The following is a 26,696-nucleotide window of genomic DNA, read 5'->3' as shown; positions in this document are numbered from 1 at the left end:
CCCAGAACCCTCCAGCTCCCCCCCCCTTCCCCAAGCAGTCTCTTCTATTTGTGAGCTGGGCTCTGCCACGTGCAGCAGCTCTGCAGCCCATTTTTTGGGGGGTGGGGAGGAGAGGTTGGTGGAAGGAAATTCTGCACAGAACAATAATTTCTGTGCTAATTCTGCATTGTGCAGTGGCACAGAATTCCCCCAAGAGTAGAAGTATTATGAGCGTCAAAAGGGACCAGTTGAAACAATGTGAACTTTTAAAGTTAAGTGGGTTTCCCAGGAAATTTTCAGAGGAAGATGTATGCAAATGTAAACGCTTTGGTTACAAAGAACTCAGCCTTTTGAAGCTTTGCCTTGAGGATCCTTCTGGAGCCCTGAACCTTTTGTCTGCTGATCACCTGTTACAGGACGACAGATCAAAGACCCAAACTGTTTAAAGCAGTGACTCGGATTCACGGTGGGGCTTGTTCTGAGCTAAGGTAGTTATGAACTTGTAGCCACAGGGGAGGAAAAAACAACAGGGGAGTGAGGAGAGGGGAAAGGAAGGTTGAAGAGCTGTTCACCTGGCAGAGGCCTTGCTGGAGCTGGGGTGATTTTTGGTAAGCTTATTAACATGTATGTAGGTTCTTCTATTGTTCTCAATACTTTTTTTTCTGTAATGTTTTCATCTTAAGAATAGATGTGCTTGCTTAGAAATATTTGTATGGAAATATAACTCTGGGCAGTCATGCTGTATATTGCCTCTGAGGAATGAAGACAAAGCAGGCCAGCTGAGGCAAGCTTTCTTGCTGAGGAATTCACAGAGTAAACGGAGAACTCTACAACCTGGAAATATCGTGGTCAAGAGGGAGAGAGACATGTGTATCTGCTCAATAGAGATGACAGCTAGAGAGCTGGGAGTCTAAAGTGGAAGCACTTGCTGGATCACAGGGGGGGGATACAGTTGCCCTAAACTGTGACACCCTCTATGAAGTCTTGTTTGCTACTGGCATAAATTCCAAATAAAACAATCAGCACAACAGAAAATGATGAAGTAGGAAAAAAAGGGGGAATTTAAGCCAACAGGGAATTGTTTTCTCATTTTGAACTGGTTTGATCCGGATGGTGGCGATAGACAGAGTCTGGCCTGGATAAATTATTCTTAAGGGTTTGCTGCAACAGAGTTACATATGCAGAAAAGATTGTGTCTTAATTTCCGAAGTTGTGTTATAGTGCCATTAGTAGCGGCACTGCCAGTATGTTAAAAACAAAGGAATTATCTAGCTATAACATCAGATATGTTTATAAAGCAACATTATAGCTGTTGATGTGAAGAATCAGCCATCCATTAATGGGAGTGTTAATACCCAATAATGAACCTTCACCTGGGGCCTAGTTTTGATCACTGTCACAGTAATTTTACACTTCAAGAGAGTCACTATTGGGATATAACTAAGACCAGAATTAGGCCAAGATGTTTATTCATCTGGGCAAAGTCTTTAGCTGGGTGCATGTTTGATTAAACAAAACCCTCATTTGGTCTAATTAAAAATATTTTCATACGGCTCCTGTGAAAGAAAGTTACTTTTCTGAGGCAGGAAGTTAGAAATGGAAAACTATTAGCAGCAGTAAAATGTCAGTAAGCAGGCAATATGTTTTAGGTGTTAAGAGCTTTGAGACTCTGCTAGCAAGAGAGCATCAAGGGAGTGATATGGGATAGCTTTGTATCTGCCCTAAGGATCACATCACAAGATGCTGTTACTTTCACTTAAGAAATTTTGTTTTACATACATCTTATTTTTACAGCCTGTAACTACACCTAGTTAAAAAAGCCCAGGGAAAAATCTCCACCCTGCAATTATTTAAACTGTTCTTGCTGTATTGTCTGAGCCTTCTTTGAGATTATGGCCTCAATCCTGCAAAGATTTATGCATGGATTAAATTTTACTGGTGAAGTTTATACGCTTTCATTTCAATGCGACTATTCATGTACATAAAATTAGGCATATGGGTAAATCTTTGTAGGATTAGCATTAATCTGTTAAAAATAAATACAGTTGCATTTATCAACTATTGTACAAGTGATCAGAGTCTAAATTGACTCCTTCTGAACATCTGAGAGAGGCATCAAGTAAATCAGAGACTGCCTTCCATTGGTCAGAATAGTCAATGAGTGGTTCTGTGCGAATACTCCTTGCAAAAAAGAGGTCGAGAAACTCTATTTGCAATCAAAATTTTGGAGTACTGGAAAAAGTAAGTTTAAACCACAAAAGTGAGCTTGGAACTGGCAGAGTGAAACAGATGTATTAGATATACACATTTATTCACTTAAAATAAAAAGAATGAAAGGATGCTTAAGAGGAGAGAGGCATGTTTTATTTTCATGAGTTACAGTGACTATACCCATGAGTTGATCAGCCATATATCAGTGAAGTAGTCATTGCAAAAATTTGAACGCAATGTTTGTACTATCTTTAAAGGAGGAGCTATAATACCATTGTAAGTTTTATACTTCATTATAAAATATATTGGTACCCAATATGCAAATATTGCTTCAGTTAAATATTCAAACAGCAGATGAGGAACATACCAGTCCTGGACTACTGTGGTTATCATAATGAAAATGGTCTGATGGTTAAAGCATAGAGCATTGAGATGACTCTCAGGCCTGTGTTCTTTATCATCCCATGTTTTACTCTCAAGTCATCTAAGTGTCTCATTTTCTCCACTTGTAAAATGATATTACCACATGAGACTGGGGATTCCTAATTCACTCATGTTTGTGAAATGTGGAAAAGGGGCATGTGTGTACACCTGTCTGTGTAAGGGACATGAAAGGAGACCAAGTTAAAGGGGTCAGCAGAGATTGTCCATCAAGGCCTTGAAACTTAGGACAAGAAGTTTCAATTATATGCACTGCAAAGTAGAAACCCAGTAACCTGTCTATGATAATTGTGTTATTAAAATAAATCTTAACAATAAATTAAGAATAGGTGTATTATTCAGAATGTGAGTCTGATTTAACACAAAGAAAAAAGTGCACAGTTTAAATTTGGTTCTCCAATAGCTTCCTACAAGGGAAGATCAACCACCTTAAAGGGCATTTAGAAGAAGAGAAATGGTTTAGCAAAATTGGTTTTTATTTTTAAATCCCAACAGAATTTTAATAAAATAACCTTGCTAGTGTATATTTTGTTTTTATAAATGGATTTTTTTTAAAATGAAAAAGACTGTCCACAGTCTTTATATGGAGAAAGATTACCCTAAACTTTTTTTTGTGATGTCACAGTTCCAGGGTAACCTATGTCTTTGATCCCTCACTCATTCTCTCTGTGGGCACCTCTTTCGAGTGACAAGCTCATGCTTGCCCTTCTGTCTCTGTAGGGGAACCCCATGATTTACTCTATTCTGAGCCTGAGTCTCCACATTACAGCATCCCTGTTTAACACCCAGGTTACTCTGCAGGTCCAACTGTTTTGGCTGTGCTACAGACTTCCCTCCTGGACTGAGAACAGCATGAAAAAGGACAGAGAAAAGTTTGTTCAACACAAAGTATTATGTACTTATCTGTAGGAACAGATCAAACAAAGAGAAAAAGGGTTAAAATAACAAACACCAAAGATTAGCATTTCTCTCAAGATTTAGGTAGGCCTGACTTACAGCCTTGGTCCCTGGGAAGAGGAGGAGGGTGCCAAGGGTGTCTGCACTACAGAGACTATACTAGCATAGCTACATTAGCTTAGCTGTGCCAGCATAGCGCCCTAGTGTGTAAATGCAACCTACACCAACAGAAGAACTTTTTCTGAACTCCTCCCAACAGCCTACACCTCCTCGAACTAAGTTAGTTAGCCGACTTCTATCATTCTTCTGCGGACTTAACTGTGTCCACACTTGGGGTTAGGCTGGCATAGTTATGTCTGTCAGGAGTGTGTTTTTTTCACATCACTGACCAACGTAGCTGTATTGGTCTGACTTTTAAATCATAGAATCATAGGACTGGAAGGGACCTTGAGAGGTCATCTACTCCAGTCCCCCATTATTTAAACCGTCCCTGACAGGGGTTTGTCTAACCTGCTCTTAAACATCTCCAATGATGGAGATTCCACAATCTCCCTAGGCAATTTATTCCAGTGCTTAACCACCCTGACAGTTAGGAAGTTTTTCCTAATGTCCAACCTGAACCACCCTTCCTGCATTTTAAGCCCATTGCTTCTTGTCCTATCCTCAGAGGTTAGAGGATAAGAGGTAAAAAGAACAATTCTTCTCCCTCCTCCTTGTAACAACCTTTTGAAAAATTTGGGTTTGTTTAGTCTGGAAAAGAGAAGACAGAGGGGACAGGATAACAGTTTTCAATCTTCCCTCATAGGTCATGTTTTCTAGATCTTTAATCATTTTTTGTTGCTCTTCTCTGGACTTTCTCCAATTTGTCCACATCTTTCCTGAAATGTGGTGCCCAGAACTGGTCACAATACTCCAGTTGAGGCCTAATCAGTGCAGAGTAGAGTGGAAGAATTAGTTCTCGTGTCTTGCTTACAACACTCCTGCTAATACATCCCAGAATGATGTTCGCTTTTTTTTCCAACAGTGTTACACTGTTGACTCATATTTAACTTGTGGTCCACTATGACCCCCAGATCCTTTTCCGCAGTACTCCTTCCTAGGTAGTCATTTCCCATTTTGCATGTGTGCAACGGATTGTTCCTTCCTACATGAAGTACTATGCATTTGTCCTTATTGAATTTAATCCTGTAGACTAAGTAGACTAAGTAAAAGATACAGTCTGCTTCTCTCTCTCCAGTGTCTCTCTTTCTCTCTCCTTTCCCCTACCCCATTTCCCCAGGCTGCTCTTTTTAAAGGCTTTCAAGGCCTTTGTTTCCAGTCTCCTGCTTGTAGATCCCATGAGGTCAGAAGCTGGGATCTTCACCCTCACACCTCCAAGGATCAGCCAGACTCCTGATTCCATACTGGTGGAGATAAACTTCAAAAGAATTAATATTTCCCTTGTCCATTTGAGTATCAGCAATTGGGTGAGCTTCAGCCACTGCTTGGTTGCCATGTACATGTGGAGAACTCCAGCAGGAATTAACTCTTAAAGTACATCTTCACTGCACAGCTAATCTGAGCTCTTTCTTCATATGTGGCACCTGAGCTACAAAAGAAGGAGCTAGTCAAATTCTATCCTTAGATACATCTCTACAACTTCATTAACATCTATGGCATTGCAAAGATGTAACCAAGTGCTGAATTTGGCTCTTTAATTCTAAAATAGAAAGTCAGCCCATGTGGACACACATCTTAAGAAAAGCCACTTCTTTTTGTTGCAAAACAGCGACACCTACTGGCAGCAACAGTTAAATACCAGGTTGCTCCAGTTAGGTTTTACTTGATACTTGTGTTGTTAACATCTCTTTCTTAAAGAAAATGTATTATAGAAAATGTCATTTAGAGCAATTCCTTACCTGCTGCATCATCACTACTCTCTGAGTTTTCAGCATTTGTGGGACTATCTGTTCTTGGATTATCTGGGATGTAGCCTTCAGGAGGAAGACTTACTGTGTATAACCTTGGAAGCAGGATTTCATTTTCCCTACCTGTAAGGGAGAAACAAAGTGTCTGTCTATTGATTTTGGCATAGATTTGCTCATACAAGTTTTTCACCCATGCATAGTCACAATGGCAATATGACATCTAGGAAAACCGACCAAAAAGATAGAGCATTTCAAACGCGGAGAATTGTCAAATTATTTTGTAAACAACTGGAACAAACAAACTATGGAGGTTAAATTTTATGGTTGCTACAGAACAATCAGGGAGGACCCTGAAGTTATTCAGAAACGTGTTGTCCCTATTTTCAGAGCTTTCCTTCTTCTAAGCTTTGGAAGGAGTGTCCCCCACAATGAGCCATTTTAGTTATATTTTTTTAAACTGCCCTACTTCCTCCCCCTTTGAATGAAATGGGCACTTTTTCTATTAAGTGTTTATTAAAAAAAATGGATGGGGAGTAATAAATTCTTTCCCATCAGCAGAGACAATAATGAAGCAATAGGAAGAAGTGGGGTTCTACTGCCCCATTTGGAGAGACTTCTCAGATGTGGCTGCGGCTCTGAAGGTTTATAGAGAATCTGAAAACCACCACCTGGCCAGGTCTGAATAGTTCCATTCACAGTGGCAGTCTGGGTGTGGCTCAGCTCTGTGCAGAGTTGTGTGGGAGGAGAGTGCCCAGTGAGTTGCCGTTCTCCATTTACATATCTTTTATAGGAAAGATTTGTTATGGTGGTGGTGTTGGCAGCACCTCTTAAAATAGCCACTTTAGAGAATGGGAAGGCTAGCTTTGTTCAGCAGCTCAGAAGAGCAGAGGACTGAAGGGACTGGGAAATGGGTGAGAGTGAGAAGCTGAGGTGTGAGTCAGTAACCATACAGCATCCCTGAGCTTCAATGGGAGGAAACCATTCCATTTCAATACACTAAGGGCTAGACTTGATTTGTCCAAATGACAAGTTTGGAGTTACTACAGGAGGAATTGTACTGAGGGTGGACAATCCTTCCCTGAGGTCCAGGAGGCTCGGGAAGTCTGCACATGTTAACTCTGCAAACTGTGAGGGGCAGAACCATGGCTCTACTTCTCTGTTCTTTTGGACTGATTTGTGCCCTTGGGAGTAAGAGAAGGACCAGTCCATATGATCCTGAAATGCAGACACTGCCAATGTGGTTGTCAGGTGCAGGGGATTTGGGTAAGGGGTGGCTTTTCTCCCTGAACCAGGGCCGGCTCCAGGGTTTTTGCCACCCCAAGCGGCCGGGGAAAAAAAAAAAGCCGCAATCGGCAGCAGCTCCACCATGCTGCTTTCTTCTTCGACAGCAGGTCCTTCCCTCCAAGAGGGACCAAGGGACCCGCCGCTGAATTGCTGCCGAAGAGCCTGACGTGCCGCCCCTTCCCCTTGGCCGCCCCAAGCACCTGCTTGCTGAGCTGGTGCCTGGAACCGGTCCTGCCCTGAACCCAGTACTAAACTGCAGCAGTCAGTGCTGTCACTATTGTTATGCAATGATGGTATTTTAACTATTTGGATATCTAGAAAAGGAACACATTGCTGAGGATGCACTTTTCCAAGATCAGATTGCTTTGATTAGGATATCAACCAGGTCAGCTGCTGGTTAGCCTGAAAGGCAAGTACACAGATTGCTGAACCACGCAGTTGGTCGTGTCTCATATAAAATACTCTTTAAAAATAAAGAAACTTCCATTTGATTTGTGGCGCTATATCTCAGCAATAAGGACATTTCAGAGAGTTCAGGGTTTCAGAAAAGCTGTATCACAGTTCCATGCATCATCAGGATGCACCCATTTATTTCTGACAGCATGTTGGAAAATAATTTGCTTTTTTGAGCAAGCCAGAACATTTGACAGATGCTGATTAAAATCTTTTCATTTTAAAGGCTAACAAAGGAAAACAAAGAAATATGATATAAGATATAAACTAATTAATTATACACTCTGGAAAAAAACATCACCAAAATTAATTTTAAACTATTCTTCAATGAATTCATTTCATTACGCTGATGCCAAAACCTTGAACTGCCAGTATTTGGGACTGATTTTTCTCCACCAGTGTTGATTAACGATGAAGTGTTAATCAGTGCTAGAATTAAAAGACAAGGACATCTGAATGTTCTTAAATGTGTTACACTCTATTGAAAAATATCAACGTTTGCTAATTTTTCAGTGCAATATTCTTGGATACTTTGGATTTGAGTCCTACAAAAAATTTTTACTCAAAACATTAAATACAATTTGCAAGGTCATTTTCAGTTTCAATCTTTTGACTCTAGAGTGCCACTATGTAATGATAAGATAATGATAAGCACTCACAGTTGCTGATAGATATGCAAGAAAGACTAATATGTCTAATGGTTGAAGAAATTCCATTGAGTTAATTGTGATGACAGCTACTGCCTCATACTGATTTAAAGTAAACTGCAGCACCAACACTGCAGGAATCTCAAGCCTTTTTAGGAAAAGGTGTTTAAGCAAAATATGCTTTTTTTGTGAACGTGTATCACCAAATTCTCTTCAGGACAGCAATAATTACTGTGACAAGGTAGACAAGTGATTAATTCAAGGGGTAATTTTAACTACTTTGAAAAAAATACCATATGGTTACTTGATTTGTGTTTAAATTTGTACTCTTCAATAAAAAGTCTAGGGCACAGACGTATAGATCTTTTAACATGCACAGCATTTTAGATCTGGTCTACACTAAAAGTTAGGTCGACCCTGGCTATGTCCCCCAGGGTGTGAAAAATCCATACTCCTGAATGACATAGTTAAGTCAACCTAACCCCTGGTGAGACAAAGCTAGGCTGACTGAAGAATTCTTCCATTGACCTAGCTACTACCTCTTGAGGAGATGGAATACCTACGCCGATGGGAGAGCCTGTTTGAGTAGGCAGTGTCTAAACTGAAGCACTACTGTGGTGCAGCTGTAGCTGTGCTGCTATAGCATTTCAAGGGCAGATAAACCCTCAGTTTTTGCTAACATTGTATAGGTATATCACCCTTGCCCTTCCTATAGAGTTCCCTAAATCATTCACTACACTCCTAGCAGCTGTAGCAACTGAGGCGGAGATCTTACAGACAATAGTCTCATTCAATGAGCAACCCTGATTCTTCAGTATACACCATCCCTCCTGTTCACCGAATGAAGCAAGGGTCCCCTGGAAAAATATAGGATTTAGTTACATAACCACAGACTGTTTCATAACACACATGCACAACAGTGTAGAATTAGGATTGCACAGTTCATTTATACTAGACAATGTACAGGATAAAAACTAATTATATATAACACACCAAAAATACATTGAAATATTAAGATTGCAAAGTCAAGCACTCATAAGTAGGGCCCTACCAAATTCATAGCCATGAAAAACGCTTCAGACCATGAAATCTGGTCTTTTGTGTGCTTTTACTGTATACTATACAAATTTCACGGGGGGGGGGGGGGGAGGGGAAACGACACCAGCGTTTCTCCAATTAAGGGTCCTTACCCAAAAGGGAGTTGCAGGGGGTTGCTATATTGTCACACTTACTTCTGTGTTGCCTTCAGAGCTGGGAGGCCGGAGAGTGGTGGCTATTGGCCAGGTGCCCAGCTCTGAAGGCAGCGGCCTGCCAGCAGCAGCGCAGAAGTAAGGCTGGCAATACCATACCATGCCATGCTACCCTTACTTCTGTTCTGCTGCCTTCAGAGCTGGGCAGCGGAAGAGTGGCGGCTGCTGACTTAGGGCCCAGCTCTGCAGGCAGCAGAGCAGAAATAAGGATGGCAATACCATACCATGTCATCCTTACGTCTGTGCTGCTGCTGGCGATGGCTCTGCCTTCAGAGCTGGGATCCTGGCCAGCAGCCACCGCTCTCCAGCTGCCCGGCACTGAAGGCAGCGCCGCCACCAGCAGCGCAGAAGTAAGGGTAGTAGTACTGCAACCCTCCCCCCCCCCCCCACCACCACACTAACTTTGTGACTTCCTCCCTCCGCCCAACTCCTTTTTGGGTCTGGATCCCTACAATTACACCACCAAGAAATTTCAGATTTCAATAGCTGAAATCATGAAATTTATGATTTTTAAAATCCTATGACCATGAAATTGACCAAAATGGACCATGAATTTGGTAGAGCCCTACTCAAAGGTAGGAAGTGCTAGAATTAAAGGCTGCACAGGCAGAATTAAAGACTATCATCGCAACTGTAATCACATGATCACATACTATTTTTTCCACAGGACCAGTGTCTCCTTCAATGCACAGGACCTGCTCTCAGGATCAGTCAGAGTTGTGTGGTAAAGGAGACTGCTGTCTGCCTCATTTGTTGCAGAAGTTGGAAGGTATGTATTGAATGAAGCAGAAGACTGCAGAAAGAGAACAGAGGTTAAGGCTGTTGAATGCTACCCTGGAGAACTGGCCTCTAACCCTGTCTTTGCCAAAGAGCTCCTATTTGATGCTAGTCAAGTCCCATGAACCAAACTTTTCACAGGTGGTCACTAACTGTGTACACCTAATTTTATGCTTGTCCAGCCTGATGCCCTTGGATTTGATCTGCAGAAGTGCTGAGCACTCACAACTACATCTCACCTCAATAGGAGCTGTGCTTTGAAAACATGAAGTGCTATAATGCTATGTACTCTGAAAAGTCAGGTTGGTCCTAGGCATCTCATCTCAAGGTACCCAAAATTAGTGGACAATTTTAGCTTTAATCTCCCGGTGCCTCAGTTCCCCACCCGTAAAATGGGAATAATACTTCATCTCACAGGGATGCTGTGAAGATAAATTAACAGTTGAGAAGCAGTCAGATATCATACGCACTGAACAATGTTCAAAACACAATATTTAATGGCAGCTCATTAAGTGAGCATTGTCCATTCTGTATACTGAATGAAGCAGAGGTCCTGTGGAAAAAATAATATGTGGACACAGAATTAAAGACTATCATAATGCATATGCACAAGAGGGTCAAATTCAGGTTGCACAGACAACCTTAATTCTAACATTTCCCAGCGCTTGATTTTACAAATTTAATTTTCTTTTAACATAGTTTTGTTTTTGGTTTGGGGTAGTTTTTTTTGGGAGATGTGTGTATAATTTCCTAGGTTTTTAACAAAGCTAACCGAAAAGAGAAATTTCATATGTGGCATCATATTGACACCCACATGGTTCATTGGCATATTTCACTTCTTCTAAGGGATAGTGTCCAATTCCTTTCATATTTATGTTAATGGAAAAACTCATTTCCTTCAACAAAAGCAAAAATCAGGTGTAATGAGATCTCAAACAGAAAGGTATAAAATACGTCATGGTCCATTTCCCCCACATATATCATGCGGGGGGGGGGGGGGGGGGAGGAGAGAAATAACCACAGAAAATGTGGAAATGGTACAGGTGCTTAATGACTTCACCAAGAAGATTGGTGGTGTTTGGACATCTAACATAGTGACTGTCAGTGAAAATGAGGTAGGATGAGAAGAGGCTAAAATAGGGAAAGAACAAGTTAAAATTTACTTAGACAAATCAGATATCTTCAAGTTACCAGTGCCTGATGAAATGCATCCTAGAATACTCAAGGAGCTGACTGAGGAGATATCTGGGCCATTATATTTGAAAAGTCATGGAAGATGGGAGAGATTCCAGAAGACTGGAAAAAGGCAAATATAGTACCAATCTATAGAAAGGGAAATAAGGACAACCTGGGGAATTACAGACCAGTCAGCTTAACTCCTGTACCCGGAAAGATAATGGCGCAAATAATTAAGCAATTTGCAATCATCTAGAACAGGGGTTCCCAAACTTGGTTTGCGGCTTGCTCCGGGTAAGCCCCTGGCAGGCCGCAAGACACTTGTTTACCTGAGCGTCCGCAGATATGGCCGCTCGCAGTTCCCAGTGGCCGCGGTTCGCCGTTCCCGGCCAATGGGAGTTGCGGGAAGTGGTGCAGGCCAGGCCACCTCTTCCCGCAACTCTCATTGGTCGGAAATGGCAAACCGCAGCCACTGGGAGCTGCGAGTGGCCGTACCTGCAGACGCTCAGGTAAACAAAGCATCTCGCGGCCCGCCAGGGGCTTACCCTGAGCAAGCCGTGAACCAAGTTTGGGAACCCCTGATCTAGAAGATAATAAGGTGATAAGTGACAGTCAGCATGGATTTGTCAAAAACAAATAGTGTCAAATCAACCTGATAGCTTTCTTTGACAGGGTAACACGTCTTGAGGCTGGGGGGAAGCGGTAGACATGGTATATCTTGACTTTAGTAAAGCTTTTGATACTGTTTTCCATGACCTTCCCATAAACTAGGGAAATGCAACCTAATGGAGCTACTATAAGGTGGGTGCATAACTGGTTGGAAAACCCGTTCCCAGAGAGTAATCATTAGTGATTCACGGTCATGCTGGAAGGACATAATGAGTGGGGTCCCGCAAGAATCAGTTCTGGGTCCAGTTCTGTTCAATATCTTCATCAATGATTTAGATAATGGCATAGAGAGCACATTTATAAAGTTTGCAGATGATACCAAGCTGGAAGGGGTTGCAAGTGCTTTGGAGGATAGGATTAAAATTCAAAATGATCTGGACAAACTGAAGAAATGGTTTGAAGTAAATAGTATGAAATTCAATAAGGACAAATGTGAAGCACTCCACTTAGGAAGGAACAATCAGTTGCACACATACAAAATGGGAAATGACTGCCTAGGAAGGAGTACTGCAGAAAGGGATCTGGGGGTCAGAGTGGACCACAAGCTAAATATGAGTCAACAGTGTAACACTGTTGAAAAAAAAGCAAACATCGTTCTGGGATGTATTAGCAGGAGTGTTGTAAGCAAGACACGAGAACTAATTCTTCCACTCTACTCGGCGCTGATTAGGCCTCAATTGAAGTATTGTGTCCAGTTCTGGTGCCATATTTCAGGAAGGATGTGGACAAATTGGAAAGAATCCAGAGAAGAGCAACAAAAATGATTAAAGGTCTAGAAAACATGACTTACGAGGGAAGATTGGGTTTGTTTTGTCTGGAGAAGAAAAGACTGAGGGGGAGATGTGATAACGGTTTTCAAGTACATAAGAGGTTGTTACAAGGAGGAGGGAGAAAAAATGATGTTCTTAACCTTTGAGGATAGGACAAGAAGCAATGGGCTTAAATAGCAGCAAGGGAGGTCTAGGTAGGACATTAGGAAAAACTTCCTGTCAGGGTGGTTAATTACACTGGAATAAATTGCCTAGGGAAGGGTGGAATCTCCATCACTGGAGATTTTAAAGAGCAGGTCAGACAAACACCTGTCAGGGATGGTCTAGATAATACTTAGTCCTGCCATGAGTGAAGGGGACTGGACTAGATGACCTCTCGAGGTCCCTTCCAGCCCTATGATTCGATGATTTCTTAAATATCTTTTTAAAATGTCATTTCTTATACTAACCATTGATCACTTAAATTACTTCTAATATGTTGCCTCTCATTTCCAATCAATTTTTACAAAAAATTAAATTGTTCTCCTAACCTGACTTTTCTTCTATTAAACTGTAGTACTTAACACAAAGCTGGGCATATGCTCCTTATATAAAATTGAGTTTAGAGCAAAAGCATATTGTCAACAGGTATTTATGTGACCCCTTCAGTTTATTATAGCTAAGCAAAGGCCCTAAATTAATGACTTTTGATTCCTCTTAAGGAATCAAAGTACACCTCTACCCCAATATAACACGACCCGATACAACATGAATTCGGATATAACGTGGTAAAGCAGTGCTCGGGGGGGGGGGGGGGGGGGGGGGGCGCTGCACACTCCGGTGGATCAAAGCAAGTTCGATATAACGCAGTTTCACCTATAACGTGGTAAGATTTTTTGGCTCCCGACGACAGTGTTATATAGAGGTAGTGTATAAGGACATGAAGCAAATTCTACTCCTTCCCACCCCTCTTACATAATTACTTTTACATTTTCAGGCAGGCTTACAAGTAGGAGGAGGAACTCCTCCCTGTCTTCTTATGGAAGAAAAAAACCCCAGCACTGTCATGTGTCTCTCCTTTCCTCCATTCCATGCATTTGCCTGCAATAAGTTTGACCATGACCAATCAGGCCAGGACATCACCATTTAGAAGACTGGCTTAAAGATATGCTTCTAGGCTACTGAGTTTCCTAACAGGCTCCCTATGGATTAATCCAAAATGTATGCTTGAGCAAAAGGATTCATCTGGAACAGTCAACCTCTGAATCTATTAATGTAGATAAGTTTACCCAATGGAAAATTTAAATTTTAAATCTTTGGAAGACCAGAAACCAATTTAAAGAGAAAGCAAAGTCAGTGACATTGCTGCTTTTAGCAGGGCTGAATTTGGCTACAAGGGAATCACAAAAAAGGAAGAAAATGTGGCTCAATGCATAATTCTCATTCTGAAGTATGAAGATCATTTTTTACAGTATCCTGGAATTTCTGCACCCCTTTAACATTGAAACAAATTGATTATAGTACATTTTATTGAAAATCAGTTTTATTAATTTAAAATCAGTCTCAATTTAACTACATTAAAAATGTTAGATAGTCTCTTTGTTACAGGGATAAAGTAGCTTTTAAAAAACTGGAGCAATTCTTCTCTATTTAGTCTCACTTGGTTTTAGATTAGACCCCAGCTACATTAAAGACCAAATTTCTATCCACGAACTGCTAAAGACAACCTTGTTCCTATGGGAAAATGAAGATCACAAAGCTCAGAACAAAGTGTATGAGAGCTAGGGACAAATCATGATTGAGGAGATCCAGCTACAGATCTTTAGCAAATCCAAAGTCTGACCACCTACAATGATAGGCAACAGTATTAGGCCATTAACTGAAATTAAGCTATTCTGTAAATACAGTAGCTTAGTCTCCATCAGCTGTTTTATGTAAAAGGATAAAAACAAATTATAGAGTTAAGTATCAAGCTATTTATCATGTACTTTCTTGTGAATCAATATAGGCTGTGATGTATAGGCCAATTTCCTGCAATATCTTTGGAAGATCTTATTGAATTAAATTTAAATAGCTGTGGAGTCATTTGTACTACAAACTTTGCATTTATCTATTATTGTGGGATTTTACATAACTTCTCTAGGGAGGAAACGTGGCCAGTGTATACCTTGGGAAGTGTTTTGAGCTTCAAAAGGAGTATTTTAAACAATGTGCCAGACAGAATGGAACATGCAGGATAGACAAAATAAAGTGGGTTTCCTAGGAAATACCTAGGGGGAGAGGAATGTAAATTCTCACCATCAGACCTAACCTACAGAAGCTATGCCCTAAGGAGAGGATCACTCTCTGGCTGATTACCTACTCAAAGTCTCTGAAGATCAAAGTCCTAGACCAGTGGTGGGCAACCTGTGGCACGTCAGGGTAATCTGTTGGCAGGCCTCTAGGGAATTTGTTTACATTTGCATGGCCGCCTGCAGCTCCCAGTGGCCGCAGTTCACCGTTCCCGGCCAATGGGAGCTGCAGAAAGTGGCGTGGGCCACAGGGATGTGCTGACTGCCGTTTCTTGCAGCTCTCGTTGGCTGGGAATGGTGAACTGCGGCGACTGGGAGCTGCACGCGGCTGTGCGAATGTAAACCAACTGTCTGGAGGCCCGCCAGTGGATTACCATGATAGGCCGCAGGTTGCCCATCACTGTCCTAGACTGTATAAAAGAAAGGCTAACCTATTCATAGGGGTGCTTGTTCTGAGGTAACAGCTGTTATGAACCTGTAGCCACAGGGAAAAATCCTTTGTGGGGTTTGAGGAACTGACTTCTACCAGAGCTCTTGTTGGAGTGAGGGGGTGATCTCTGGTAAGCTTATTAGCATGCGGGTAAATTCTTTTACTTTTTGTAATATATTTTCTCTTCAATGCTTTCACCTTAAAAATAAATGTGATTGCTTATAAAGAGCTGGGAGGTAACTTAACTGTGGGCAATTACATTGCTACATAGCTTCTGGAAGAAAACAAAGCGAGCCTGCTTAGGCAGTTTGCCTTGCTGGGGAACTCCCAGGGTAGGCAGGGAACTGTGCTGCTTGGAAAAACCCTGGTCAGAAGGGAGAGAGACACGGGTGTCTATTCAACAGAGGTGATGACTGAGGAGCTGGGATCTTATAGTAGGAGTGCTTGCTGGAGAATGAATACAGGTTGCAGTTGCCTTGAACTGTGACATAGGCAATTATATTTTGTGTTCAGCATTATTTTTTCAGATGTCTACAGATTTCAGACATATTGGGAGAGCACATAGTGATATTTCCAATATGGCTTTATAATTAAGTTAGCACTTTGCCAATTATTTCAGCCAGAACTGTAGATCTCATTGGTTGAATGTTCCTTCCAAAAGTCTAATAATAGAACCCTCTGTCAATCAATGTAATTTTTATAGAATGCAGCAGCTTCAAATCCAAAAGGCCATGTCTATGCTGCAATTTGTTAATTACCTTCAATGATTAACTGATTATATCATTACTGGGACATTTTCCTGGAACAGTCATAGGAAAAAAAAGTTATCCATAACCCTATACAAAGTACAAGTTTGCTCAAAGATTTCGTTTTTAAACTGAATTTTCTTCTAATATCCTTCCTTACTTTGGATAATTGAAAAATAATCAATATAGCAATTAGTTCCTGTTAAGAACAAGAGTTATAGTAAGAAACATATTTTGGGAAAAAACAATGTATAGTATGCCAAATTCAACACAGATTTACATCTTAAGCAATCCTACTGACTTCAAATAATGGTTTTGTATTGTGGGGGAGGGTAGAGGAGGCAGGCACTTGTAAGAGAAGACAATGTCAAATTTGGCCCAAAATGCCCATGGTTTTGCCTCTGAAGAGCAGCTACCACTGGAATGTTATCTAACTGGACATTTAAAATAAGTGACTAGTTTTAAGAAATGGAAATAAAAAGATGCTAACCTAGAAGGCTCCCAATGACTCATCCATCAGATACTCCAACATACCTAATGAAAACAAAGCTGGCTAGAGACTAGGCTTCTATCAACTCATCTCCCCAATCTCTTGCAAAAATTTCCCAGGTGTAAGGCCCAGTGGGTCTTGAATCTGGGCCTGCAAAGCTGATCAGTAGCAAACACTTCCACGCTTCCATCCAGTAGCAGCTGTAACTGGCTCATGCTACACAACCCACAATCTGCTGCAGACAGAGACCATAGGAAGTCCCACCTCAGGGGATCCAACAGGCAGCAGCCTCATGCATCCTGATTGGCTCCTGCCCCTATATGAATCCAAAGGGGTGTTTCAGGAAGTATCCAAGTGACAGCACTGATCTCCTGTAGCCGCCACGACTATTCCTGCTTTCCTCTTTTAAATTCCTGGCAAAATCTCAGTTTGATTTGTACCTTGCCTCTTGATCCACACCCTGAAACCATACTGGGATGCTGATTCTCAGAGATTGACTATGAACTCCTCTGCTATTTCAGCCTCAGGTTTGACCCTGCTCTGACCCTTGGTCCCAACTGCCCTTGTCAGGATCCTGACAGTTTGCCTGGACCACTATAGTCCGTGGCGAAGGCCTACTCTGAGGGAATATGGAGGTAACGGTCCACTCCCTACCAAGATGCCCGCATAAGTTGATTGCTCCCAGAAGGAGCTCCCCATGCTGTGAGCCCAAGTATCACAGCTTGCAACAGAGAACCAAGCTCTGTGCAGGCAATCTACCTAGCTCAATGAAGAAAATGTGGGACTGTGGGCCCAGCTGGCACACCATGCCGCAGATGCTATGAGAGCAAATGGCTCAGCTGTGGGCGAGAATGCTGCACTGGGGTATGCGCTATGGCCTTGTACCCGGACCCAGAACACCTAGTCCTGTGACCCCTTCTCAGAACATTTTAATGGGGACTACCAAAAATTCAGGGGGGGGGGGGTTATTAACCAATGCCAACTGCTGTTTCTGCTTCAACCCCAATACTACCCCATCAATCAAGCAAAAGGAAAACTCATTACTAGCCTCGTAATGGGAGATGCACTGAATTGGACCTTGCCCCTGCTCGAACAAGCGACCCGGACGCTATCTAATTGGGGCAATAGAAGGTGGGGAGGCAACGTGGCTCGGGGTGGGGATGAATGGGGAGGCAGTGGGGCAGTGCTTAATTTGCAATGACAGAGGTGCCGGAACTCAAGCTGGGTGGCTGGAGAGCGGCGGCTGCTGGTCGAGCACCCAGCTCCAAAGGTAATGCCGCCACCAGCAGCAGTGCAGAAGTAAGGGTGGCATGGTATCATATTGCCATCCTTACTTCTGTGCTGCAGCTGGCGGTGGTGCTGCCTTCAGAGCTGGGTGGCCAGAGAGCGGCAGCTACTGACTGGGAGCCCAGAGTGCCAGGGCTATGAACTGCCAAGCCTAGAGGTGCTGATGCTCAGTCCCAGGCACACATTAAGCATGCCCATGGCCAATGCAAGGTGCCCTAGAGCAGAGGGGGGCAAACTTTTTGGCCTGAGGGCCACATCTTGGTATGGAAATTGTATGGTGGGTTGGCTGGGGCAGGTGATTGCGGTGCAAACTCTGGGTTGGGGCTGGGGATGAGGGGTTTGGGGTGCAGGAGGGTGCTCTGGGCTGGGATGGAGAGGTTCGGAGGGTGGGAGGCGGCTCTTGGCTCGGGCAGGGGGATTGGGGTGCAGACTGAGTTGGGGGTGGGGATGAGGGGTTTGGGGTGCAGAAGGGTGCTCTGGGCTGGGATGGAGAGGTTCGGAGGGCGGGAGGCGGCTCTTGGCTGGGGCTGCAGACTGGGATGGGGCTGGAGATGAGGGGTTTGGGGTGCAGGAGGGTTCTCTGGACTGCAATCAAAGGGTTTAAAGTGTGATCAGGGCTGGGGCAGGGGATTGGGGCGCAGGGGGAGGCTCAGGGGTGCAGGATCCGGGCAGTGCTTACCTGAAGCGGCTCTTGGAAACATCAGCCCATCCCCCCCTCCAGCTCCCACGCAGAGGCGGGGCCACACTGTTCTGTGCGCTGCACCATCCATAGGCACCACCCCCCCGCGGCTCCCATTGGCTGCAGTTCTCAGCCAATGGGAGCTGCGGAGCTGGTGCTTGGGGCGGGGGCAGTGTGCGGAGCCCCCTGGCTGCCTCTGCTTCTGGGAGCCAACCGGAGCTGCTGCACAAGCAGAGAGGAGCAAGGCAAGTCCCCGACCCCACTCCCTGGTGGGACCTCAAGGACTGGATTAAAAGGTCCGATGGGCCGGATGCGGCCCATGGGCCGTAGTTTTCCCACTCCTGCCCTAGAGGGAATGAACATAACAGGTAATCAAGTGATCCATCCCCTGTTGCTCATTCCCAGTTAGATTATTATTTTCAGTTTATTATTAGAAATTCCTTTTTCCCCATGGGTAGTCTAGAGATTCTTCTGGCTACAACAGAACAGACATGCCAATACCTGTCCTAGAGGACATTTTGGAACTACATCTCTTAAGCTATTTAAGCTTCTGATAGGTGGGGATTTGCATGACTGAATCTGAAGAGAAAAACACTCCCTTCATTCTACTCCAGTGGAAAAAGGACAACACCCAAAAATAAAAAAATATATTTGGCCCAACTTTACTTGATTTACTGCCAATACAGTCAAGGGAGTTACAAAAGGGACAAACTTAGCTCATTATATCCTCTATCCCAGCCAGTTAAGACAAGTCCATTTTATCAAGTTTTTATATATGTACCATTTTTACTGTTTCTTTTCTTAAGATATTAGTTTCCCTGCAGCTGGCTACATTTAGGTTTAGAGTGTTTTTACTTACAGCTAATGTTAGCATTTTCTACTCCAATTAGGCAACTGTTACATACTATTAGATGAACTACTTGTTAAATTGTTTTTGGTTGTTGCAGAAGCAAGCAGCGCTCTGACAGCTAAATTATTTGAAATTAAGATGCAACCAAAAAGAGAAGTATGTGTGTGCGTGCGGGTGGGGTGGAAAGAGTCCATCCAGCAGCAAAACACATTTCAATGTGGGGGATTTAAATCTTGGTGTCAAGACCATTCCTGTGATGGCCAGGGTTGCACGTATAACAGATGTAGCCCACTCAGACCTTGGGGGGGGGAGGAGGAGGTGGGGAAGGGAATTGATGCCAAGTGCAAAATGCATCAATTGAAAACCACTTTTGCCATGGTGACAGGATGATGGTTTCTAACTGTGAATGGAGTATTAGTATATATTCATTCACATTTGATTATTTATGCCACTAGAATGAGACACCTGTGCACTTTCACACCCTTGAGGGACAAACAAAAATGTGTGACATTCCAATTTGTTTTATGACAGTTATCTCTACAGCTCTTTCCTTTACTCACAATAGACAGCTTATCAGGAGTAATTAACAACGAAAGGGAAGATGAGTTGTTTAGTCTCCAAAGCGGTTTACTGCATTGTATGCTGCAAGAGATCCTTAAGCATGTGCACTTCAACAATTCTAACAAATCAGCAAGCCAAATATTGTCTGCATCTTTAAGTTTTCTTTTCCTAGACATTTGTCGCTTCGGTTAAAAATCTCTGGAATAGTAATGTGACAGACATTGCAACCACATGCAGTATCTTTGGGAACCATATTGTTTTAAATATATCAATGTTCTTTATATTGTTATGGGCGAGGAATTCTTCTACTACCCAGGTAGGGTTACCACAGCTCCTCCAGGAACTAAAAACAGTGTGTGGGGTAATAATTGCACTCCCTGTGATTGTAAACGGCTTCAGAGAAGTACCACCCCCTAGGGTGGCGTGCATATTCTGGGTCAGAGCAGTACTAGAGATCAAGAAGAAAGGGCTTTTGGGTTAAAAGGGCCATCTTGAACTGAGACAGAGTCTTTTTGATTCAGCAAAAAGACATCACCTTTTGTGCAAGGGGTCAGGACCCAAACTTGCTGGAGGTTTGGAAAAATTGGAACCTGCAAAGGTCTCTACAGAACTATTGATAAAGCATTTAAATCCCTGTTTTTGTTCTAGGTTTTCTCTGTATGCTTTTATCCTTGAATAAACATACTCTGCTTTGAAACAGCTGCATGGTATCTGGGAAGTCACCATCATTGCAGAGTAACTAAAAAGCAGGAGGCTAGATGTTTGTCAGACCTGCCTGGGGATAATCACAGTGAAGGGCAAGAGGACTGCAGCTCAAAGCCCCCAGCCAGCAAAGAGTGGGATGTAGGTCCCTGCCCAGATAAAGGCAACAGCTGGGGGCCTTAGACTGAGTGGGCATTCCTCTGAAGCAGCCATGGAAGGGGGGTGTTTATTAATTTAGATGGAATAGATGGGCCCAAACAATTAAAGGTGTTAATAAGACCCTGTTGCTGTCCAATATTAAACAGATATAAACAAGGTTTGGTCTACAGAGACTTCAAACTGCTTAGTACCATGGCAACACACCATTAAAAATCTTTTTAACCTTTTCCTATAAAACATTATTATACAGACCCTAACTATAAGCTCAACTGTGAAAATTCATAAAGAATCACGATAACTTATAATAAACGTTGATGACAAAAAGTTACAAGAGGGAGACGGACTGAATTGGTATAAATAAAAAGGCTTCCTGATCTAATTCAAGATTATACCTGGGAAAAAAGGAGAATTGAGTCTGAAAATCAATTAACCAAATTTGGTGTGTCGAAAAGTAGAAGTTTATTAGTAGACAAAATAATAAGAGGACAGACTATTCTGCCTATCACTCCTCTTTGGGATTTTAAGAAACTACTTTGGGGGGAAATATAGATGACCAAAGGCAACCCTGACACTAGCTGACTGAAAGATGAGAAAAATGGGAACGAATCAGCTTCACCATCATGGCTGCCACCCCCACCATCTGCTGGGACCACAGATCATCTTCTTTCCAATCCTGAAAGATGTCCTAACCTAACTGGACCAGAGAAAGCGAGGCAGATGACATCACCACCCCTACCACCTCTTGTTGAATCCTGACCACCATGTGGGATATCAGACATTTTTCTCCCTTCCACACACCCCTTTTCCTTCCCTACCCGATTTCTTGTCTTTCCTATCGGTCTTCTTTTTCCTTCTGTAATAACAGTCTGGCTTAGCTGGCCAAGACTACACATCTTGCAACACTGTTGTAAGCGTGTGACCAAAGAAGCAAATAAAGGCAATGCCCTAAATAGCCTGGTGCTGGTACAAGTTTGCCAGGTCTCAGAGTCGCTAGTAAGACTGAGTGCCATGCTTGTGTTTTTCCAGCAGTGAGGCTACAAGTGATAGCCAACACCAGAGACTAAGGCCTTGGCTACACTTGCGAGTTACAGTACTGTAAAGCCGCTCCCAGCGCTGTAACTCACTCCCCGTCCACACTGGCAAGGCATTTGCAGTGCTGTATCTCCATGGTTGCAGTGCTGCACGTACTCCACCTCCCCGAGAGGAATAGCGAGTATTGCGCTACCACTGCAGCACTGCGGCGCCAGCGTGGCCACCCAATGCGCTGTGAATGGCCTCCAGAATTATTCGGCAGTATCCCACAATGCCTGTTCTAGCCACTCTGGTCATCAGTTCAAACTCTACTGCCCTGGCCTCAGGTAACCAACCATGTGACCCACCCTTTAAATTTCCCGGGAATTTTAAAAATCCCCTTCCTGTTTGCTCAGCCCGGCGTGGTGTGGAGTGCTATCAGCGAATCTTTCCAAGTGACCATGCCTTCATGCGCCAAGCGAGCCCCAGCATGGAGCAATGGTGAGTTGCTGGACCTCATCAGTGTTTGGGGGGAGGAAGCTGTCCAGTCCCAGCTGCGCTCCAGCCGTAGGAATTACGATACCTTCGGGAAGGTATCAAAGGACATGATGGAAAGGGGCCATGACCGGGACGCCCTGCAGTGCAGGATTAAAGTGAAGGAGCTGCAGAGTGCCTACCGTAAAGCCCGCGACACAAACGGCCGCTTGGGTGCTCCCCCCACGACCTGCCGATTCTACAAAGAGCTGGATGTGATACTTGGGGTTAACCCCACCTCCACTCCGAGCACCACCATGGACACTTCAGAGCTGGTGTTGGGGGGGGGGCAGGAGGAAGAGGAGGAGGAGGAAGAAAATGGGAGTGATGGTGATGGGCTGGATGGAGACACCCCGGAATCCCTGGAGCCATGAAGCCAGGAGCTCTTCTCGAGCCAGGAGGAAGGTAGCCAGTCATAGCGGCCGGTACTTGGTGGAGGACAAACAGAAGAGCAGGTTCCCGGTAAGCATTTTTTTTTTCGGGAAGGGATTTTTTCGGTGTTGGCTCTCCCCAGGGCACAGAAACCCAGAGGACAGTGCAGCCCTGAAACAATCAGTCCCCCTTACTCACTATTTTGAGGCTCCCGTTGGATGTGTGCGCTCTGTTTCGGACGGGAAAATTATGCTATTGTGTAGACCCTGTGTGTTTTCTACTCCTTAAGTGCGGGGGAGAATCATTACTCTGTCTGGTATAAACAATGTTGCCTCTGTTAAATGTTGCATTTGCCTATACAGCAGCATCAACCTTGAGACCTCAGCCGTCCCTCTTATCGCCTGCTCAGAGACTGCAAAGACTCAGGAAGAGACCGCAAAAAAGCAAAGACGACATGGTGCAAGAAGTGATGCGGCAATCTATTAAAGAGAATGAGAAAGCACAGAACTGGAGGGAGAGAGAAAGCAGGATCCGCCAGGAAAACACAGCGCACCGGCGGCAAAGCACGCAGCACTGGCAGCAAAGCACGGATCGGCTCATAAGCATCCAGGAGCTCGTAGCCATGCAGAAAGAGGAGCAGTACCACAAACGCAAACGTTCCCCCCGCCCCACAGCCCTTGTCCCAAAACTCTTTCCATTGTGCCCCACTATCACCTCCAACCCACTTTCCCCAACTTCCGTGTTCTTCACGCCATCCGCTGCCTCCAACATCAGTATCTTCACCACCCAGCCCTGAAAACCACGACCCTTACCATCTGCACTCAACCCCCATCACCATGCAGTATAGCTATCCTGAAGTGCAGCACTCACTGCACAGCACACCAGACAGGACATATGCGAATCTGTGATTGCACCGTTCCCCACTCCACCCCCTTGTTTCTTTTCAATAAATAATTTTTTTTCTTTTCATTAAATAGATTCTTTGGCTTTGAAAACATTCTTTATTATTGCATAAAGTAAAAGACTCCTTAGCCCAGGAAATAAACAGGCACTGCAAGTCTGCTTGTCTGCTAAGCAGACACTGATTCCTAAAGATTGGAACTACTGCACTTCACTCCCGTGCAGGGCACCACATATCACTGCTGGTTTTCAGCCTCAAATTGCTCCCTCAAGGCATCCCTAATCCTTGCAGCCCCGCGCTGGCCCCATGTAATAGCACTGCTCTCTGGCTGTGCAAATTCAGCCTCCAGGTGTTGAACCTTGGAGGTCCATGCCTGAGTGAAGCTTTCACCCTTCCCTTCACAAATATTATGAAGGGCACAGCACGCGGATATAACAGCGGGGATGCTGTTTTCGGCCAAGTCCAGCTTCCCATACAGAGATCGCCAGCGGCCCTTTAAACGGCCAAAGGCACACTCCACAGTCATTCGGCACTGGCTCAGCCTGTAGTTGAACCGTTCCTTGCTGCTGTCAAGGCTCCCTGTGTAGGGAGGATCTCCAAGGATCACAATGGGCATTTCAACTTCCCCTACCACGATCTTCCACTCTGGGAAAAAAGTCCTGGCCTGCATCTTCCTGAACAGCCAAGTGTTCCGAAAGATGCGTGCGTCATGCACCTTTCCGGGCCAGCCTGTGTTAATGTCAATAAAACGCCCACGGTGATCCACAAGCGCCTGGAGAACCATAGAGAAATACCCCTTCTGATTAACGTACTCGGATCCTAGGTGGGATGGTGCCAGAATAGGAATGTGCATCCCATCTATCGCCCCTCCACAGTTAGGGAACCCCACTTGTGCAAAGCCATCCACTATTTCCTGCACGTTACCCAGAGTCATGGTTCTTCTGAGTAGGATGCGATTAATGGCCTTGCAAACTTGCATCAACACGATTCCAATGGTCGACTTTCCCACTCCAAAGTGGTTTGCGACTGACCGGTAGCTGTCTGGAGTTGCCAGCTTCCAGATTGCAATGGTCACCCGCTTCTCCACTGGCAGGGCAGCTCTTAATCTTGTGTCCTTGCGCCGCAGGGTGGGGGCAAGCTCCTCACACAGTCCCATGAAAGTGGCTTTTTCTCATCCGAAAGTTCTGCAGCCACTGCTAGTCATCCCAGACTTCCATGACGATGTGATCCCACCACTCGGTGCTTGTTTCCGGAGCCCAAGAGTAGCGTTCCACGGTGCTGAGCATGTCCGTGAATGCCACAAGCAATTTCGTGTCATATGCGTTACGCGGCTCGATAGCATCGTCAGACTCCTCACTCTCACTGTCACTTTGGAGCTTAAGGAATAGTTAGACAGCCAAAGGTGACGTGCTGGCGAGATAAATCAGCATACGCCTCAGCAGTTAGGGCTCCATTTCTCGCACACAGATGGCGCTGCACAGAAACCTTTTAAAGATGGCGCCAAAGGTGAATGGAAACAAAGGGATTTCTGGGATGCGAAGCGATGCATCATGGGGCGTTGGGACAGGACCCAGAATGCCCCGCACCCGCGCCCCCTTCCCACAACCCATGGCGCCAGAATGGGAAAAGGTGCTGTGTGGGATAGCTGCCCATAATGCACCGCTCCCAATAGTGCTGCAATTGCCACAAATGCGGCCACGACTGTGCGCTGGGCAGCTGTCAGTGTGGACAGACTGCAGCGCTTTCCCTACTCAGCTGCACGAAGTCAGGTTTAACTCACAGCGCTGTACATCTGCAAGTATAGCCAAGGCCTAAAGCCGCATTTTCTACCTTTGCTGTTCTTTCCTTTCCCCTTGTATGTGTTGGTCTTGTTTCGCCTTCTAGCAAATAGAATCAAAACTTTAACAGCAGCTGCGATAACACCAGCCCGCCTCATCCCATCCCAACTAACTTCTTTTCTTTTCCCAAAAAGCCCAGTAGTTACCACATTTAACTCCAAGAGACAGTCAAACAAAGGGCGTTTTCCTTCTAAAAACCTCTCTCCAGTTAAAGGAAAAGGGAACAAGGGAGGTTGTTAAAATGAAAGCCTCATTTAATACTTTACATTTCAAATGCTTGAACTGTTTTTCCCCTTCTTTTCTCTATCTTTAATAAAACATTTAAATTATTTTTAGTGGTTTGTTTTCTATGATACTATGGAGGCTGAGGTCTCTGTGTACCCAACCTTGTTTAAAACTGTTAAATGTTTGACAGTGACAGGGTCTTGTTAACACCTTTAATTTAGATGGAATACATGAGCCCAAAGAATTAACACAACAGGAGGTCAGAGGGCCAGTTCTGATATTACGGCTGAAAAGGTTTTTGAAAGCACTGGTATCCCTGTATAGCATAATTTTGCATAAGTCAAAAATTAAGGAGTGGGGGGGTAGAAAAAATTAATCTATGGACACTGAATAAAAGAGGAAGTTACTCACCTTGTGCAATAACGAGGGTTCTTCGAGATGCGTGTCCCTGTGGATGCTCCACTTCAGGTGTCGGTAATCTCCGATCTGCTGCGCAGGGACATTTCAGTAGCACTGCTCGGCTGGGACACACGTGCACAGTAGTCACCTCGTGGTGCTGTTGGCACCTCACGTAGCACGCACACGACCCAACCCTTCAGTTCCTTGTCTACTGCAGAGCTCGATGACGAACTCCAAAGTACAGGGGAAGAGGGTGAGTAGTGGAGCACCCACAGGGACACACATCTAGAAGAACCCTTGTTACTGCACAAGGTGAGTAACTTCCTCTTCTTCCTCAAGTAGTGTCTCTATGTGTGCTCCATTTCAGGTGTCTGTAGAGCAGTGCCCTACTGTAGATGGTAGGAGCTTTGGAGTCATGTGTGTTGTTGCAGAGAGCATGGTAAGGCATAGTATAGTGTCTGACATAGAGCATTGAGTGGTGGCATAATGTTTTGTAAAGGTATGCTCTCAAGCCCTGCATATATCTATTATAGGGACATTGTTCAGGAAGGCTATAGATGTGGCCTTGGTATGCGTAAAATGGGATCAGATCCTCATTGGGGGTTCCTTGTTGTGCAGTCGATAGCAAAGTTGGATACATTTAGATAGTCTCTGGGTTGATATAGCACAGCCCTTGGTGCGTTCTGTTGTGAAAATAAAGTCCTGTAGATTTCTGGAACGGTTTGGTTCTGTCTAAATAAAATGCTATAGCTCGTCTGACATTGAGTGTGTGTAGGATAGC

General features: G+C 44.1%; 1 protein-coding gene across 2 annotated transcripts in view; it reads right to left on the bottom strand.

Moving 5' to 3' along the window:
* ERICH1 (glutamate rich 1) overlaps positions 1–26,696 on the bottom strand; it is a 109,613-nt gene that overhangs the window by 50,819 nt on the left and 32,098 nt on the right. For both annotated transcript variants that reach the window (XR_008444551.1, XM_054024297.1), the window contains exon 3: positions 5,427–5,558. Coding sequence is in view for 1 of the 2 variants with exons in the window: in XM_054024297.1 (XP_053880272.1) it covers positions 5,427–5,558 (132 nt within the window). In the remaining variant the exon portion in view is untranslated. The remainder of the gene's footprint in view (positions 1–5,426; positions 5,559–26,696) is intronic.

The sequence above is a fragment of the Malaclemys terrapin genome, chromosome 3, assembly GCF_027887155.1.
Source record: "Malaclemys terrapin pileata isolate rMalTer1 chromosome 3, rMalTer1.hap1, whole genome shotgun sequence".
Taxonomy (NCBI): Eukaryota; Metazoa; Chordata; order Testudines; family Emydidae; genus Malaclemys; species Malaclemys terrapin.
The sequence above is the reverse complement of the archived record's forward strand: the minus strand, read 5'-3'. Positions and strand labels throughout refer to the sequence as shown.